Raw genomic sequence first — 15,399 nt, forward strand, 5'->3', positions numbered from 1 at the left:
AAAATTTCTTCACCAAGGTGGAGGCAAAGAAAAAGGGATTTTCTTAGCTATGATAAGCTGTTTAACACATCATTTTATATGGTCTTCGTCCATTTGATGAAGGCCACGATGGGTCAGGATATCTAAATCCTTACACTGCTTATCACATGTGATATGCTTGGTGCCTCATATCTTACAATTACAGCAGTTTAAGTTTGCTGCTGGAGCTGTTCTCACAGCGAACAGTCTGTTCCCGCTCACACTTGCGCGGCGTTTTCTTCGTTGGCCGTGGTGTCTTCACTCACAGTGTAAAGACCTGTGCAGGAGCGCGGAGGTGAAAGGAGTCGGGAAAGTGCTTGAACTTTGCAAAGGGTCCCAACCCAGAGCCAAGAGCTGTGTCCCAACGGCAGGGACGGCGGCTTCTGTTTCAAGCTCCCAGCAGCCGCCCAGCGGCGCGCTGCCCTCCTGACAGGCTCGTGGGTGCGGGGCGGGGCTGTGAGAGTGTCTCCCTGCCCCGGCCTGTACTGTCGCCCTCGCTAGGTGGGCCGCCTGCTCGGCCCCATTCCCACGTCGCGTCGCGCTGTGTCTCACCAGCGCTCCTCTGTCCTCCTGGGAGCAGGCCCCAACCCCGCTTCTGCCTGGGAAGGCCCAGCCGCCCCCCACGGCCGTCCCCGCCACTGCGCCTGCGTCCCCCTGCAGGGTGCCTCTCCCGGCTGAGGTCTGGCAGCGGCTGGGCTGCTGCGCAGGCACGTGCTTTCACTGCGGTGAGCCTGCTGGCTGCAGGTGCCCGGAGCGCAGGCCGTGAGCGCAGCACAGCGTGCCACACGGAGAGGGCCCCGTGCCTCGGCGTTTAACGTCCCTCTTTCCCTCCCTAGGACAGGCTTCAGTTTTGGGACAGTCACGCCGACACCGTCTTCTAACTGCCCTGCCACACAAGGTAGTCTCTGTCGCACAGCATTGCCTGTGTGTCCCCTGAACAAGTGCTGGGTGATTTGTACAGACATGTTGACATGGTACCTGCTGCTGAGTCCTGCCTTAAGTACTTGCAATAAATGAAGTTGATCCTATCCCTCCGAACAGGCTGGTCCATAAACCAGCACTGTGCTGTGAATGTCACCCAGGAAAGCACACACACAGGAAAGGAAGGGGAGATGCCTTTCTGTTTCTCTTTCGGGACAGTGTGTTAATTTTATGTATTAGGGAGCTGGTGTGTGTGTGTGTGTGGTGACTTAATGGTCACAGAAGGAGTAAGTGTGCTTGTTGTCAGTGAGGTGACGCACGTGGACAGCTCACGTCCCTGTGGGGGAGCATCCGTTCTGTCCTCCCCAGGGAGGCTGCTGTGAGGCAGCCGCCCCACTGGTGTCAGCAGGTGTCAGTAAGACGTGCTGGTCATACGCTGCTAAACCCACCCCATTTCCTGATTTCTTTATTTTACCAGGGGCAACACCTGCTAAAGAGTCAAGCCAGCCGGACGCATTCTCGTTTGGCGGGGGAGCCAAACCTGCACCCGAGACCGTTTCTGAAAGCTCATCGCCCTCAGCAGTGACAGCAGCGTCAGACACGCCCGGGGCTGCCCCTGCTGCCCCGGGAGAGCCTGCTCCGTGCAGCAGCAGGCCGGCAGTGCCGTCCGGGGTTGCTCTCTCCGCCCCTGCCAGTAAGCCGGACGCTCCGCCGTCCAAGCTGGGAGAGCTGCTGTTCCCAAGTTCTTTGGCTGGCGAGACCCTGGGGAGTTTCTCAGGACTGCGCGTTGGCCAAGCAGATGATTCCACGAAGCCGGCCAGTAAGGCTTCATCCGCAGGCCTGACGAGTGCTCAGCCAGCCAAGACTTCCCTCTTCCCCTCGGGGTTTACCTTTGCTGGCCCTCCCGCGGTAGGCAAGTCTGCAGAGCCTCCCGTGACCTCCTCTGGGACCGCCACCACCGTGGTGCCAGCTGCCAGCACAGGTACCAGCGGAGCTGCGACAGGGGTCTTTGGCAGCCTGCCCCCCCCCCAGTGCGGGCTCCTCTGGGCTCATCGGTTTCGGTGGCTTGTCTCTGAGTGGTAGCAAGACTGGTTTTTCATTTGGAGGCCAGCAGACGAGTAGTACAGCGCCCCCATTGGCCACCACTGCCGCTCCCCATCCCACGTCATTCCCCACGTTGTCGTTTGGTGGCCTCCTCAGTTCAGCACCTGCTCCCACCCCACCTGTGTCCTCTGCTAAAAGCACCGAGGAGGCGACGTCATCATCTTTGCCCGAGAAGCCAGGCAGCAGCGAGGTCTCCGTGGCAGCCGCCTCGCTCCTAGGGCTGCAGCAGTCAGCCCCGGTTCCCCAGGCTCCTCCGCAGACTCCTGACTCCATCAAAAGCGAGCCTGCTCCTGCCCAGCCTGCGGGCAGTGGCCCCGGCGCCTCAGCAGCCAGTACTGGCCTCCTAGCACCTTCTGCGGAGGCCACGCCAGCAGCCACCGGGGGCCCCGATGGCGACGCAGAGCCAGCCTGTCCTGCTCCCTCCCCTTCAGTGCCTGGGCAGACCGCTGTCACAGCAGCAGCAACCCCCAGTGCAGGCCCTGTGACACCAGAAGCATCAAGTGCCCCCACGGCCACCAGCACTGTTTCCAGTGTTGCTCCGAGCCCAGCTGCAGACACGGCGGCATTTGGGACCGTCACTTCCGGCTCCTCTGTCTTCACCCAGCCCCCTGCGGCCAGTTCTAGCTCAGCTTTCAGCCAGCTCAACAGCAGCCCCGCCACCGCCCCCCTCGGCCACCCCCGTGTTTGGGCAGGCGGCAGCCAGCACCGCGCCGAGCCTATTCGGGCAGCAGACGGGCGGCACAGCCAGCACGGCGGCCGCCCCGCCGCAGGCCAGCAGCTCGGGCTTCGGCAGCCCAGCCTTCGGCACCTCGGCCACCGGGGCCTTCGGGCAGACGGCCTTCGGGCAGGCCCCGGCCTTCGGGCAGGCCGCAGGCAGCCCAGCGAGCGGCTTCTCCTTCGGTCAGCCGGGGTTCAGCCCCGGGCCTGCCTTCGGCCAGCCGGGGTCCTCCACGGCCGCGTCCACCAGCGGGAGCGTGTTCGGGGCCGCCTCGAGCTCCGGCGGCTCCATCTCTTTCTCCTTCAGACAGTCTGCTGCCAGCACGGGAGCGGGGGTGTTCGGCCAGAGCACCCCTCCTGCCTTTGGCCAGAGCCCTGGCTTCGGGCAGGGGAGCTCTGTGTTTGGGGGCACCTCGGCCACCACCACGCCAGCATCGTCCTCTGGGTTCAGCTTTTGTCAAGCTTCAGGTAGGCACTCATGGGAGGGTTTTACCCGGACCCCCTCTGGGTTATTTGAAACGTTTGCAACAGACCAGTGCTGCGTCACCATTAAAGGGGAAAAGGGGAACAAACGCCTCTGTGACGTCCCGGAGGGGACTGAGCGCGCGGCGTTCCCAGCGCTTCCTTCAGCCGAGTCGTGGCTGCCCTGCGGCTGCTCCACTCTGCTGGCGGCCGGGCTGCCAAGGTCATGGGTAAAAAAAAAGTTTAAGGTCATGGCAAGTGAAGAATGATTCATAAATAGGAAAGTTTTAATTCTGAAGGCACTTTTTTCCTTTTACTTTAAATCGTCATTCTATTACAGGTGTCCCATTTTCCCCCTTTGCTCTCCCTGCCCCGCCCCTCCCCTCTCCCTGTTGCCCACGTCCATGACTAGTTCCTTGCCGAGACCCTTCCCCTCCTTTCTCCCCCTCTCCCCGGGCCCCCTCCCCTCTGGTCACTGTCAGTCTGTTCCTTGTTTCCAGGCCTCTGGTTCTATTTTGCTTGCATGTCTTGCTCATTAGGTTCCTGTATTCTGTGGTAACATGGTATTTTTCTTTCGTTGCCTGGCTTATTTCACGAAGCATAATTCTCTCTAGTTCCATCCATGTTGTCGCAAATGGCAGGAGTTCCTTCTTTCTTTCTGCTGCATAGAACTCCATTGTGTAAATGTACCACAGCTTTGTGACCCACTCACCTACAGATGGGCACCTAGGCTGTTTCCAGCACTTGGCTGTTGTAAACAGGGCTGCTATGAACATAGGGGTGCATAAGTTCTTTTGAATTAGGGTTTTAGGATTTTTCGGGTATAATCCTAGTAGTGGAATCGCTGGTTCAAAAGGCAGTTCCATTTTTATTTTTTGAGGAAATTCCATACTGTTCTCCACAGTGGCCGCACCAGTCTGCATTCCCACCAACAGTGCGGTGGGGTTCCCGTTTCTCCGCATCCTCGCCAGCACTTGTTGTTTGTTGTTGTTGATGATGGCCATTCTGACTGGTGTAAAGTGGTATCTCATTGTGGTTTGTATTTGCATCTCCCTGATGGCTAGTGATGTTGAACATTCTTTCATGTGTCTGTGGACCCTCTATGTATCCTCCTTGGAGAAGTGTTTGTTCAGGTCCTTTGCCTATTTTTTAATTGGGTTGTCTGTCTTCTTGGTGTTGTCGTGTAAGTTCTTTATGTATTTTGGAGCTCAATCCCTTGTCTGAGGTATCACTGGCAATTATGTTTTCCCATATGGTTGGTTCCCTTTTCATCTTGCTGATGTTTTCTTTGGCTGAGCAGAAACTCTTCAGTTTGATGTAATCCCATGTTTATTCTTTTTTTATTTCCCTTGCCTTAGGAGATGTATCCGTGAAAATATTGCTACGTGAGATATCTGAAATTTTCCTGCCTATTCTTTCCTCTAGGACTTTTATGGTGTCACATCTAAGTCTTTGATCCATCTTGAGTTTATTCTCATGTGTGGTATAAGTTTGTGGTCTAGTTTCATTCTTCCGCATGTCCCAGTCCAGTTCTCCCAGCATCATTTGTTGAAGAAGCTCTTATTCCATTTGATGTTCCTTCCCCTTTGTTGAATATTAATTGACCATATAGACCTGGGTTTCTTTCTGGGCTCTCTATTCTGTTCCATGGATCTATATGTCTGTTCTTATGCCAGTACCAGACTGTCTAGATTACAGTGGCTTTGTAGGATAGCTCAATATCAGGTATTGTGATTTCTCCTCCTGTGTTCTTCTTTATCAAGATTGCTGAGTCTATTTGGGGTCTTTTTTGGTTCCGTATAAATTTTTCAAGTATTTGTTCTAGGTCTGTGAAATATGTCATTGGCATTTTAATAGGGATTGCGTTGAATCTGTACATTTCTTTGGGTAGTATGGCCATTTTAATGTTAATTCCTCCCATCCGTGAACATTGTATATGCTTCCATTTATTTGTATCTTCCTGAATTTCTTTGCCTCCCTGTTTTTGTGACTCCTCTTGTTTGTTTCTGCTTCTTAGCTGGAACTGCTTTGACTCCCTGTCTTCGTGGTGTGACCTTCTGCGGCAGGAGCCCTGTGGGACTCAGCGGGGCCGCCTCCTTGGCCTCCTGGGCCTGATGCCCTTGGGGTGCCCTGTATGCCGTTTATTTGGGCTGTCTGCTTGCACTTGGGTTTGGGTTGCTGTCGAGTTGCTCTTTGGCGGGTCCTTTCCTCTGGCTGCCTGCCTGAGAGTCCCTCCACCCACCACGTCCTGTATACAGTATTTCCTCACTTATCACGGGTATTACGTTCAAAGTAGGAACCTTACATTTATTCTACAGTCAAACCTATGTAACTCTAACAACATACATATACAGTACCGCAAAATCCTGCGATAGAGCGAAAAACCTGCGGTAATTAAATATAATATTTTAAAAACCCCGCGATACAGTGAGGCCACTGTAAGTGAACCGCGCTACAGAGAGGGACGCCTGTACTGTCGTCCGGGTGCCCTTTCTTTACGTCCTGGATCTGCCCCTGGTTGCGTCAGATAGTGTCCCAGGCAGCCGGCTCGAGAGGACCAGAGCTCTACTGCCTTTGTCTGGCTCCTCGGGTGTTGATCTATTCCGTCTGTGATCCGCCGGCAGGCTTGAGCCCGGAGGGCGCGCAGATTCATTCCTGTGGGCGGGGCTGTAGCTTTCCCACTGGGAGGCGGGGGTCTGCCTGCAGCATGGGGGACGAGTCGGCGCCGGGACCCCATCGGCTGTTCCCTCAGTTCTCGCCTCAGAGCCACTGCCCCAGACTCTCCTTCAGCGTCTCTGGCCCGCTCTGCCCTCCCTCTGCTGGAGCCCAGGGTAAGTGGGTGCCCACACATTTCCGTACGGGGTCCCTTTAAGAGCTCTGTCTCCAGCCAGTTCTCTGAGGCCCGCAAAGCCCTGCGCCTCTGGCCTTCCGCGGCCGGTGCTGTTCTGCTCTGGGCCCTGCGGCTGGGGTTCAGACCCCGCTTCTCGGGAGGCACCCCGGCTGCTGTTTCTCCGTCCCTTCAGCACACCCCCCCCCCCCCCCCCCCGTGGGAGCCCAGCCAGCCCTTCTGCCGCTGTGGTGCAGCGGCCTTCTCTGTCTGTCCGCGGTGACAACCGCAATTAAGCTGTAATTCCAGGTGGGTCCTGGGAGGAGCCTCGCGGAGCTTCCGCTCGCTCTCCGCCATCTTGGGCCCCAGAAAAAGCCCGGAAGGCGCTTCCGAGGCCATCGCGTGCCGACCTGCGCGGCCGCAGGACGGCCGGTGCGCCCCCAATGCACCCCGATGCACCCCCGCGGAGCGCTCGCAGGCCCCGCCCGCCCGCCGGCGTTTTCTGCCTCCTCCGACACGTCTTTCTTGCCGAAAGGACAGATACGACATTTGAAAAGTTTGGTCTTTTTGATTTCAGTGTTATAATTTAAAAACAAAACCGAAATCTTTACTTTTAAAAAAAGTAAAACATAGCCCTCCCTATTGTATATCCAGTTTTAGCAGCTCCTTTTACTTCTGAAAGTTAATAACAGAACGGTTTGAAATCTTTTTTCAGAGTCTCACTTTCTGATGATGATCTTATTGTAAGAAACAAGGAAATAGGGACTCCAAAACCAGTAGAAAGATAGTCCTCACCAGACAAAGGGAAAATGGGAGACGGGAGCTGACAGCATATTCACAAATCACAACAGGGGCGTTTAGATGAACGCGTTACATTGTAACTCCTGCGTAACCGGTCATGGAGAAACGGGGGGGGGGGGGGGGGGGGGGGGGGCCTGATCCTCTCTGGGGCGAGGAAGCTAGTCAATCTCACTTCAGGGTGGCAATTTCAGGGCGGGGAAGCCGAGACTATGAAACCAGCCATCTTTGTCTGCTTGGGGTGCACATGCCCCTGGCTGAGGGCGCGCCCGGCTCTGCAGACTCGTGAGTAAAGGCCTCGCTTTGCTGCTCAGTCCTGTGTCCCGGTTTTTACTGTGAGCGTTTCTCACATTATGAAAGGTGAAAGTTTCCTCTGCAGGTAGACTCTGGGGAAAACAAGGATTCTTGATTTCTTGGTGGGCAGGATTCCACATAACTGCAAGTTTATTCCTTTGGTGATATTTTATTTGAAAATAGTTCCTCATTTATTAGAAAGGAAATCTTTTCTTTTCTTCCTTCAATAAATGTTTGTTCAGCACCCACTGAGTTTGGCCACAAGGACGCGGGGCTGACAGACAGCTGTGCGGCCCGCCTGGCGGGCCAGGGAGAGGCCAGTGGCCGACGCTGTGACCAGAGATGGGATGGCTTAGCCTGGAGACGGACAGGGAGAGGCCTCGTGAGTCTCAGGGAGCAGGATACCTAATGCTCTCTCTGAGGCAGCCTTTGTTCCGTCAAAACCTGGGGATCCCTCATACACATGACAGTCAAACTGGCCCATCATAATTAGGAACCTCAGAAGAAATCACCCCCCACAGAGTAGCCATGGAGGGGTCCCTGCGCAGCCACTCCAGCCCCGGCTGGGGGACGGACACCTGCCTGAGCTCCCCTCCGCAGTCCGCGACAGAACAAACGGAGGCTGGAGCTCTTGCCTCCCAGCTCCTCCACCTGTTACGCCGTGGCCAAGGGGGGCGGACTGCCTGAAGGAGTCTGGCTTTGGAGATCAGGGGAACCAGGGAGGAGAAGTGTGTGTGACAGTCACTGGAAAGACTTCTTGGCAGCGGAGAGTCGAGGGCACAGGTCCTCTGAGAGGACTCCCTCTGTCCCCGCCCTGGGGTGTGGTAGGAGACAGGAGTCATCCTTGGAGCTTTGGGATTTATACTATTGTAAAGTGTTAGCAATGCAAAACTCTCTTTACTTACTGTATTTTTCGCACTAGAAGACGCACCTGACCATAAGACGCACCTAGGTTTAGAGGAGGAAAACAAGAAAAAAAATATTCTGAACCAAATGGTGTACTAAAATATTTAATAAAGTATAACAGAATATTTCAACCACGTAAAGTGAACAGCAGTCAACAGCGGTTATTAAGACCCATCATCACTGTCATTAACGAATGAGGAGAGACTTTGAGGTTCAAGTGCTCTTCTAGTTTTCTGGGAACCCCAAGAACCCATCATCGCTAGCGTCAGAATTTATGAAGCTCGGGTGTTCACAGTCAGTGACACCACTCTCTTCGCTATCTTCATAGCAGACGCCCTGAGATTCAGCAGTAAAGTAGGACAATAAAGCGTACCTAGGGGTTTTCCGTGGGCCCGCTGCTTCCTCTTCTAACAGCTGTCGCCACCGCTGACAGGTCAGGTGATACACATCACGGTCTGTGACGCAATATTTGCTTCAAAAGACACACAGACATTTTCACCCCACTTTTGCGGGGAAAAGTGTGTCTTATGGAGTGAAAAATATGGTACTCAGGATTTTCTTCATTTCCTAGATCAGAAGACAGAATTTATTCATGGGTTGACTTATTGTGAGGTATCTTAGCATGCCTGGCAGCCATTAAAAAAAAAACAAAATACTCTGATGTTGTAAAAGACTCTTCCAATTTAAACTTTTGTTTTCCTTTTATCTTATAGGTTTCGGGTCCAGTAATACTGGTTCTTTGTTTGGCCAAGCAGCCAGTGCTGGTGGAACCGTCTTTGGCCAGGTAAGCACGTACGTTGGCCTCGTTGGCCTCCATCCATGGCGCCGTCCCTCTCTCGGGCTCCCCCTCGTCATTGCTGTATGTGCTGGAATCAGCTTGTGTTGTGCGCCGACCCCGAAGACAGCGGGGCGGGGCCGGACAGGGCGGAAGTCTCGGCCTCTGGTCGAGAGAAAACCTACAATGTTGCTCCTTTCAGAGCACGTTGCCTGCTTCCAGGTCTTAGGTACATTATGACCAGCGGGCTAAATCCGCTCCTTTTCTTTTTCTAAAGGTCATTGAGCTAAGAATGGTTGTTACCTTTTTAAGTGGTTCTTTAAACAAAAAGAAGAACCTACAAGAAATCAGGGGCTGCTTTTGGTGACCGGAGCGGTTTAATATCGTATAGCTGCCGGTTACCTGTGCAGGGCGTGGGTTTCAGCGCTTCCCGCACGTTCACTCCGGGGATCTGTGGCAGGTCTGCATGGCAGAGGCTGTCAGGGGCCCCCTTTGATGGAGGAGGACCCAGAGGTTGGCGCTGTCGGGTTGCAGCAGCCCCATGAGGAGTCCTTCTGAAGGAAGGTACTCTGATTTGCCAGGATGACTGTGTCCTTCGGAACGTGGAACTGGTCTCTGCCCACTGGTTAATGCGCTGGTGGGCGCGCCAGGTGTTGTTTGCGCATTTTCAGTAAGAGACTCTTTGTCATCCTTTCCCTTTGAAGATGGGCTCTCAGTGATCCTAGGCAGGGGGAAACGGAACCTCTGATCTCCCGTTTCTGCTGGTGGGGGTTAGATCTTTAAACCGGGTTCCCCACTGAAGACAGCTACAGATGCCCGAGGAGAACGTAAAAGCCGTAGTTGTCAGAGCGTGGATGAGCTGACAACGTGCTCCGCCAGATTGAAGGGAAGTGGGGGCCTGTGGCAGCGAAGGGAGCGCGGAACCCGGGTTCGTCCTGGGGGCGTTTGCTTGTCTGCAAAGATTAGAATGTCCTATTTTAATACCCGGAAGGAAGGGCAAAGGATGGGAAAGCATATCCAAGACAGGCACAGGTGAGCGACCCTCCCCCCAGCAAGCCGGGACCCCAGCCCCTGCAGCCCGAGCCTGTGTGCGCGGCCCGCTGGGTCTGGCGAAAGCAGCAGGCGCCGAAGGAAAGTGGCTTCGCTCTCAGCCTCAGACAGTTGGTTTTATTAAAGGGCAGGTGGCTCACCACACACAACGCTGCATCGGTTCCAGGTCTACGACACAGTGATGCGGCACTTACCCCTGCCCGTGGGCTCGCCTCGCTGGGTGCGGGAGCTGCCTGTCACCGTGTGACCCTGCCCCCTGGGACTGGCTCCCTTCTCTGCCACCTCAAGTAGTTTTTAAGAATGTTGATTCCCATCCCTAAATTAGTCACAGAGGAAACAAGGAGCTATGACCAAGAGCCGGAACAAACATCAGACATACGAAGACTTCCTAGAGCAGCGATTTCCAACCCTTTCCACCTCCTGGCACACATAAACTAATTACTAAAATTCTGCAGCACACTAAAAAAACACGTATTTTGCCAGTCTGACTAAAAAAGTACACAGAACTGATTCATTCACACCGGATGGCTGTTGTAGTGTTGACTGTTGTCATTGTTTCATCTGACAATCCAGGGGAAAAGAGGTCAGTGCCCCTGACTAAATGGTCAGGTCCTGCACGGTTTACAGATTCTTGCAGCTGACTGGTCAGAAATCACTGTCCTAGACTGTGAAACAGCTGTGCTTTACGTGTTTAAAAGAAATAAAAGACAAATTTAAGAATACCAGTAAAGATTAGCAAATTATAAGAAGTGTCATGGCAGCTTTGAAAAAGAACCAAATAGAACTTGTAGAAAAATATAATTAAAATTTTACATTAGCGGATCAGACGCAGGTGAAGAGAACTGTAATATACCAGACCAAGGACCAGCAAACTTTTTCTGTGAAGAGCCCAACATTAAACACTGTAGACTTTTCGGACCTGTCTATGTTTCCCTGAAGCTTTATTTACAAAAGCAGCAGGCTCGCTTGGCCCATGGACTAGAGTTGGCTGAACCTTGGAACTAGAAAGTAGGTCAGATTAAGTTATCTGGACTGCCTCATGGAAGATGCAAAAGAAAGCAAAAATCCTGAAAGGGGAAATCCAGCATACCTTTAATCAGAAGGAGGAGAGAGAAAGAATGTGTGGCAACATAGAAGCGGAAAAAACAAATTTCTGAAACCAACAGGAAAGAGGAAGCCACAGATTCAGAATTCCAACAAATGCCTAACAGAATGTATGCAAGGAAATTGATTCCAAGATCTGTCCTAGTGAAACTGTAGGACTATGAAGGTGAAATATTAAAGTACTCGGAGGAAACAAGGCAGGCTACCTTCAAAAGAGCAGTAGTTGGACCGACAGCTCACTTCCTGGCAGTGACCCTGAAAGCCAGAGACAGTCTTACCTACCGAGAATTTCCAAGCCCAGCAGAAAATATTTTTACAGAATGTAATCAAGGCATTTTTCAGATAGACACTGAGAGAACGTATGCCTAGGAGGCCTGAAGGAAATTCTGAAGGATATTCTTCAGGCAGAAGGAAAATCTGATCTCATTAAAATTACAGCTTTCTTAATTTTAGGGTAAAACAAGCCATGAAATAGGAAAAATTGTAGCATATATAACCAACAGAGTAATTGTATTCAGAATATCTAAACAGTGCGAATCCAAAAGGAAAGAGCGCCACCCCTACCGAAATGGCGAAACAGGTGAGGATGGAGAGATGGGGAGCAGCCACACGTTGCTGATGGAGGGTGAGTTCCCCTTGGAAGTTGTCTGGTAGGGTCAAGACTAGATACACAAAAGCCCTGCTGGTCCCACAAATAAATCCCCTTCCCGGCGTGGCGCCAACAGAAGAATGAGCGCCGTTGTTCAGAGGGTGTGGGTTAAAACGTTCATAGCGGTGTCTCCATAACAGCTGAGCACAGGCGACAGCCCGATGTGTATGGGGCGGGGGGTGGGGGCGGCAGTGTATTTACGCTGTGGAGCACTGCAGAGCTGTAAATAACGGGCTCCTAACAAGACCAGATGGCTGGGTCCCCCGGGTGCGGCGGGAAGGGTTGGACTGCCCTTACCTTGAGAGTCAGTACAGGCAGACGCAGGCCGTCCTGTTAGAACTCCGAGCACTGGTGACTCCCGGGACACTGAAAGCGGGGTGCAAAGGAACCCCCTAAAGTGCTAACAATGTAGCTATATTGAATATTGGACATCATAAACAATTACGTGTCAAAATTCATTGAGCTCTCTACCCATAAAATTTGTGGACTTAAAAAAAAAAAAAACGACAGAAAACAGGCAAAAAACTTCATTAAAAAGGGCAGTGTCAGCTGCACAGCAGTGTGGATGCACTTAATGCCACCGAGCCATAACCTTAAAAATACTTAAAATGGTAAATTTTACATACATTTCACAACAAATTTTTTTTTTTTTTACGAAAGTTAGAAAAAAGGGGCAAGGGCAGACAGCCAGGGGCTATAAACATGTTCAAATTAATTAGTAATACAAATTAAAACCACAAAGAGATGCAGAATTATTGTTAGGAGTATGGAATTTTCGTGTGAAATGATGAAAAACGGTCTAGAAATGGACAGTGGCGATGTCTGCACAGCACTGGATGTACCCGATGCAGTGAACTGTATCCTAAAATGGTTTTATGTATATTTACCACAATAAAAAACAAAGGAGACTAAAAAGTTATTTTCAAAACAGGAAAGGAGTAGGGAAATCCATAGAGCCGAAAACCGAATTAGGGATTCCCGGCAGCCAGGCGGCGGAGGGATGGGGAAGCTGGCGCGCAGTGGGACAGGCTGTCTGTCGGCTGCGGGGAGGGGACGGCTTTGGACGTGGGGGGCGGTGGTGGCTGCTCTGTTGTGCGGCTGCAGTTAGTGCCACTGAGTTGTAGGCTTCAAGTGGGTAAAATGGCAACGTTTGTGTTTTATATACGTGTATATACACTAAAACTTAATAAATTAATATACCAAAAATCATTGAATTTTTTACTTTAAATCAGAGCGTTCTTTGGTATATGAATTCTGTCCCAATAAAGCTATTTAAGAAAATGAGGTCTGAAAGACTTATGGCAGCCCCACAGTAATTTGTTCAGTGTAAAAACCCTCTCAGCCCATTCCCCGCCCCCGCTCTGCTAAGGAAAAGGACGTAAGGGCAGGGCCCCAAAACGAGAGAGCTTGCGGTCTTGCAGTCTCCCGTGGCCTGGAGCTGCTGAACCCAGGAGTTTGGCCGCAGCCCAGCTGCCTCGAGCACGTCATAAGCCGAGTGACCTAAACTAAAGCCTCAGCCACGCCAGGGGGGTCGGCGTCTCGGTTCCCATTCAGCTCTTGGTGAAATCTGAGGGATTACCTCCTCACCTGAGGACACAGAAGAAAGAGGGCTCTCACGCTCTAGAAAAACGTAGGTGCCCTTCAGTCACCATGCAGCTGTCCTTTTACATACAAAGTCCAACATATGCCGGCACGCCGCCGCCCCCCCCCCCAGAATAATTGCGTAACACGTGAAGAGGCAAAAATAAAAGACCTCACAATCATAGAAATGAGCAAAAAATGACCTATAGATGATCCAGATATTGGAACTACCAGGCAAAGAATTCAGAATAACTTGTATGCAAGGGTTTACCAGAAAATAAAGGAATGGTTGATAAGGAATCTCAGCAAACAAATGGGAATTACAAAAACGAATAGAAAATCGTGATCTGCACCCGAAGTTAAAATCTCGTAGCTGAAATAAAAAATGATCAGACAGGGTCACAGCAGACTTGACTACTACGGAGGAACAGGGAACGTGAAGACATGTCAGCAGAAATTATCTAAAATGAAGGCCAGAGGCTGGGAAGAAAAGACAGAGCCTGAGTGGCCCGTGCGACGGGGTCAGGCCGTCCACTGTGTGTGTGACTGGAGTCCCAGAACAAGATGTGGCAGAACAGGGTGGAAAAAATTATTTGAAGAGACTGCCGATCCTGTTCAAATGTGTTGATTAACAAGCATCCACGAGTCTAAGAAACTCTGAGAATCCCAAACAGAATAAATACTAGAAAATCAGAACTAGACACATGGGAGTTGACCTTCTGGAAACCAAATGTTAAAAGAAGAATTTTAAAGCGAAGTATCTTTGCTCCCTTGGAGCAGACCAGTGGTTCTCACCAGCATCGGTCCTGCCCCCCAGGGGAGTCCCACAGTCACAGTGTCTGGGGACACGTTTGGTCCTCAGGAGAGGGCGTCCCACTCGCATCCGGTGGGTAGGGCCGGGGATGCTGCTGGACCTCCTACAGCCCTCCACACCAGCTGTCCAGCCCAAACAACTGTCCGTAATGCGTTAGAAACCATTAGGTAGGCAAAGATTTCTTAGAACACAGAAAGCGCTAACCATAAAAGAAGAAGATTGAAAAACCAGACTTCATTAAAATTGCACACTGATGCTTATCAAGAGTCTTTAGAGTGAGGCGGGGCCAGAGCACGTAGGTCTTCCACAGAGCTTTTAGACAGGAGTGACGTGTTCTTCTGGCCGCTGTGGAGAGCAGACAGCCCTGGAGACCGAGTCTCAGTTGCGTGGTGGCTTCCTGGTGGAAAATGGGGGGGGGGGGGGGGCTTAGACCAGGGTGCCCACTGAGCACCCGCACGGGAGGTGACACTGGACCTTGTTTCTGAGGTGGCCCCTGGAGGTTGGCTTCTTTAGGGATATAATTTGTCCAAGTGCTCAGGGAGTGCGTGGCACATAGGAAGTGCTCGATCATTGGTCCGTTACCATCATCGCTCCCATACTGAAGAGCAGCCGTTTTTTAAGCGTGTGACTATTGCAGGCCGTTCTAAAGCACGCAGCACTTCCTAGCTCGCTTCACTCAGCATCTCAAGGTGGCTGGTTTATTACCCAGTTTTACAGAAGAGGGACTTCTGCACCACCCTGCCCCCCTTTGAAGGGGCTCCTGAAAGGTTCTTAGACACAGCGACCCGTTTCTAAAAACCCGTCCTCTTCTCCCTGAGCAGCCAAGGAGGTTGTCTGACACTTAACTCTGACCCGACGGTCCTCCGATCTAGCCCTGGTCTCTCTTCTAAAGCCGACCTCCAGGCGCACGTAGCGTGCCGTGCGCGGTGCAGCGGGGCGGGGGTGGGGGGGGTCCGCGTGCGCCCTGAGATAGCAGCGTCCGCTGAGCGTGGGGTTTGCAGACCTGGACAGGACTCCGCAGTGGCCATCCCTGCCCCCGTGGAGCTGATGTGAGCTGCTTCCTGCAGGGCGTGGCAGGTCACTATGAAATAAGAGTGCACCCCCTGGGAGAAAAGAGAGCGTACGTCCATCAGCAGCTGCTGCTGCTGCTGAGTTCGGCCAAAGCCTGTGGGACTCGAAGGAGGAGGCGCTCACGGTGGCCTGGAGCTGCTCTTACACTTTTCATTTGGGGGAGCGCTCGGGGGGTCGGTGTTCTTGCCCCTGGCATAGTGTCCGCAGAGGCCGTGGGCAGCCGGGCAGAGACATTTAGAGTCCCCAGCCACCGTAGGTCAGGTTTCAGGACCGCGAACAGGGGCGAGCTGAGCACTTCGGGTGCACAG

The 15,399-nt window shown here is 52.5% G+C and overlaps 1 protein-coding gene across 1 annotated transcript in view; it reads left to right on the forward strand.

Moving 5' to 3' along the window:
• The window catches only part of NUP214 (nucleoporin 214), a 79,161-nt gene that overhangs the window by 50,876 nt on the left and 12,886 nt on the right, over positions 1 to 15,399 (forward strand). The window contains 5 exon segments of the mRNA XM_090274916.1: positions 855 to 916; positions 1,418 to 1,959; positions 1,961 to 2,707; positions 2,709 to 3,228; positions 8,761 to 8,831. Of these exon segments, the coding sequence (XP_090131042.1) occupies positions 855 to 916; positions 1,418 to 1,959; positions 1,961 to 2,707; positions 2,709 to 3,228; positions 8,761 to 8,831 (1,942 nt within the window).

This window comes from Furipterus horrens, unplaced genomic scaffold (genome assembly GCF_987537825.1).
Source record: "Furipterus horrens unplaced genomic scaffold, mFurHor1.1.pri manual_scaffold_4, whole genome shotgun sequence".
NCBI lineage: Eukaryota > Metazoa > Chordata > Mammalia > Chiroptera > Furipteridae > Furipterus > Furipterus horrens.